The 3,525-nt window shown below is 42.3% G+C and overlaps 1 protein-coding gene across 1 annotated transcript in view; it reads right to left on the bottom strand.

The window, feature by feature from the left end:
- LOC104965204 (enhancer of polycomb homolog 1-like) overlaps positions 1–3,525 on the bottom strand; it is a 12,381-nt gene that overhangs the window by 909 nt on the left and 7,947 nt on the right. Inside the window, exons 7-9 of the mRNA XM_010794164.1 lie at positions 2,307–2,551; positions 1,807–2,185; positions 1–604 (exon numbers count right to left, since the gene is read on the bottom strand). The exon at positions 1–604 is cut by the window's left edge and continues 909 nt beyond it. Of these exons, the coding sequence (XP_010792466.1) occupies positions 532–604; positions 1,807–2,185; positions 2,307–2,551 (697 nt within the window). The 3' untranslated portion in view covers positions 1–531. The remainder of the gene's footprint in view (positions 605–1,806; positions 2,186–2,306; positions 2,552–3,525) is intronic.

Below are 3,525 nucleotides of genomic sequence, written 5' to 3'. Positions count from 1 at the left end.
GGGGGGGGGGAACCTGCTTTGTGTTCACAATATACAAAAATACCCAGGAGTCCGTAGCTACCTAACATTTACTACAGCACAGGAACCAACAAAGGTACAGTGTACAAATAAAAAACAGAACAAAGCAAAATAAAGAAACTGTAAACACAGCACAATAAATAGATAAAAACAGCAGGCTCCGCACCATGCACATGATGATAAAACTCTTGTCTATACACGCCTCTCACTGCCACAGGTTACTTGGCTTTCTTTTTTTTCCCAAGTGCAAAACATCACAAATGGACAGTTCTGTATTCAAGTAATATATACAAGGGGGATATTACAAATATGTAGTTACTGTACAGATACTAATTTTTGCCATATTCATAATTTACAAGTTGATCTTTTTACTTTTAACAAAAAAAAATAAAAGGTTGAAAAAGTATGCGAGATGAGGATCATTCTGTCAGTCTGCATCAGAGTCCTGCTGTCCCTTTGCATTCCCGATGCTACGATGCACAGCACCTAAAGAGGGGACCCCCCCCCCCGCTACTACGTCACCTCCATGGCCACTGTGTTGTCTGCTATACTGTTCAGTGCTGGCTTCTCCTCGTCGTGATTATCCCTGAGGACAGAGGAACATCTCAGTCAGGGTTCATTCAGGATACAAAAAATAAACGACTAATTTATTCATAGAATCAGAGGTGGGAGGCAGAATGTGCAAAATAAAAAAACATAATATATTTATTTAGTCATTATATAGTTTAGAGAAACAAAAATTAATAGAGTAAAATGCCCAATAAATATATATTAAAAAAAATAGTATACAATCTGCATTAAAAATATAAAATTAAAATAGATTTCAAAAATATATATTTATTTAAATATAAGTTAAAATATAAAAGTTCATATAGTTAAAAATAAAATTAAGATATGTACATTGACACAAGTTAAAGTCAGTTGTCCAATAAAAGATGAAAATAATTATGTAAAAACAATTCTATGTATTTATTGTACTGCAATATTTAATATGTACATTACAGTTTAAACAACGGTAAAATAGTATGAATAAGATATTAGGAGAAGGTAGGTAGGCAGATTTTAACGAGGCTGATGTCTTTCTGTTTTCACTTTCCTAACGAGGTATCTTTAACGGTCCTGTATATCAGTCAGTGATCTCTAAAGGAACACTCATTTCTTCTTTCAGACGGATTTACGGGATTCACATTTCTCCTTGGCAGACTATGCGTCGGCTTATTTCGACTGAACCCAGGGATCGCCTGCTGATGCAGAGGCTTAACTCGCTCATCCACAAACAAACAATAAGTAATCCAACACTGCTACAACAAGAGGGACAAACTTACAATAAAGTTATTTTCCGTTGCATATTTAAAAACACATTCCTGCTTTTTATGTATTTATATATTAACGGGTGTTTTTCTGTGGTGTCTGGAACTCTCGTCTGACTCTCGCCCACTTAGTGCGGCAGCTTTGGTTCTGCTGATTATTCCCGCTTGTGGCTACACATCTGTTTATTCTGCATCAGTACGAAGTAATGCAAAACAAATATATATCTTCTTTTGTCATTTATTCGAGAGTAATGTCACACTGGTGTTTGTTCACATAGATTCAAGACTTTAAGACTTTTTTGAAATGTCTGAGCTATCCGGATCTGCATGGTGGTAATGCGTAAAGGGTTTTTAAAAAAAAAAAAAAAATGCAGTTCAACAAATATATATTTTCCCGTAGTCTCCCAGGTATTTGAAAGACTATGAATGATATTTTATACCAATGATTGTGAGAAAATGCTACCTGTGTTCCCCTCACCTCGAGCCCAGCTCCATGGCCGCCGCCCCGGAGACTTTGGGCATGGTCAGGTTGGTGGAGGCCGACAGCTTTAAGGCAGAGGATGGCACGGGGCCGAGGGTCCGGGGGATGTGGCGCCCGCTCAGACAGATGTTGTTCCCGATGAGGACCTGAGTGGTGGCGGGGGTGGCGTTGGCGGCGCTGCATCCCAGAATCCCCAGCGCGGCTGCTGCGTGGGCGCCGGGGGTGGAGGTGGAGGTGAGGGAGGTGGGGACGGCCGGGGACGCCGAGTTGGAGGAGGGCTGCAGGAAGGCGGGGGCCATGGAGGGGGGGGTGCGGGGAGACTGGGTGGTCTGGTGGAGGGCGGGGGGCCCGGAGAGATGCAAGCCCTTGAAAACACCTGCAGAGAGAGACAATTATGGAAATGTAAATACAAAAATTCAAGATGAATCCACAGAGCATGCTTCTATCACATCTTTGTCCTGCGGGACATAGAGCAGGTAACATTTAGGGTCTCCTACCTGCCCCCGCCATGACCCCGTTGACCCCGCCCCCCAGAACCAGCTCCTCTTTGGACTTGAAGGTGAGCAGCTGGTTTGTGGTGATGAGCGCCGACGCAGCAAACTGAGCGCTGGCCTGGTCCAACGTCTTGGACACGAGAGCCTGGAGACCGGAGAGACAACATGTGAGAGTGGGCCAACGTTTAACGCTCCGGTACAAGGTTACGGAACAAACTCCCCCAGATAATAAAAACCTCGGCCTCAATAGAGATTTTTAAGGGGCAGTTAAAGACCCACCTGTTCCGACAGGCCTTTGGGTCGTCGGAGGAGGTGAGTTAGTGGCTGTCTTTTTATTGGTGTTTTATCCTATGTATTACCTGCTGTTGTTTTATGCCTTTTATTCTACATGTTAGAGTTGTACTTTGAATTGTGTCCTGTACTCTAAAGCACTTTGTACATCCGTGTTGAGAAGGATGCTATATAAATAAAGTTTTAATTACTTACTTATGTATAAAAACTGCAGAGTCAGCACCTCTGCTGCCAGACAGGAAGTAAGCCAATGGTATTAACACTGCTCGTGGGAATGAGGATGTGTCCCTCTTCCTGAGGAAGGCTGAGCTGACCTTCACCTGGGAAATATTTCCATATAGAGTGCTGCAGTGATGACGTATGTTTGTAGGATGCCAAAGCAGTGGGATTTGTTTTTTGATTGGATTTTGGAATATCGCAGAAATTAACCTCTGTATATCAGGATAATCGCAACCAATTAAGAATACTTTAATGAAATCACCAGAAGGAACCAGCTAATATTTGGCTATAACTACATCAGTCGCATTACTTTATGTCACCACCGCTAAGCTAAAGGTGGCTAATGATCGGCATGATGACGTTGAGTAGTCTCATTGAGTCACTTGATAACAAATGTTGAATGTACCAGTGAGGCGTTAACTGACATATTTTATTTCGTAAAACAACATTTCTTCAGCTTGTGTTAACAGCAGACCTTTTTTTTCGGGAGAAAGACCAAATCAAAAAGCCCATAAAGCACCATGGCAGTGCTAATATGCCTCTCAGTAGTTTTACACCCATAACATTTGATATTGATCTGTTTAAAAGTTCAACTCAGGGGATGCAGAGGTGTGTTCCGGTGCTCCCAGGTGTGTGTGTGTGTGTGTGTGTGTGTGTGTGTGTGTGTGTGTGTGTGTGTGTGTGTGTGTGTGTGTGTGTGTGTGTGTGTGTC

The sequence above is a fragment of the Notothenia coriiceps genome, unplaced genomic scaffold, assembly GCF_000735185.1.
Source record: "Notothenia coriiceps isolate Sejong01 unplaced genomic scaffold, NC01 NC01_scaffold00037244, whole genome shotgun sequence".
Taxonomy (NCBI): domain Eukaryota; kingdom Metazoa; phylum Chordata; class Actinopteri; order Perciformes; family Nototheniidae; genus Notothenia; species Notothenia coriiceps.
Note: the sequence above shows the minus strand (reverse complement) of the source record. Positions and strands in the feature narration are given on the sequence as shown.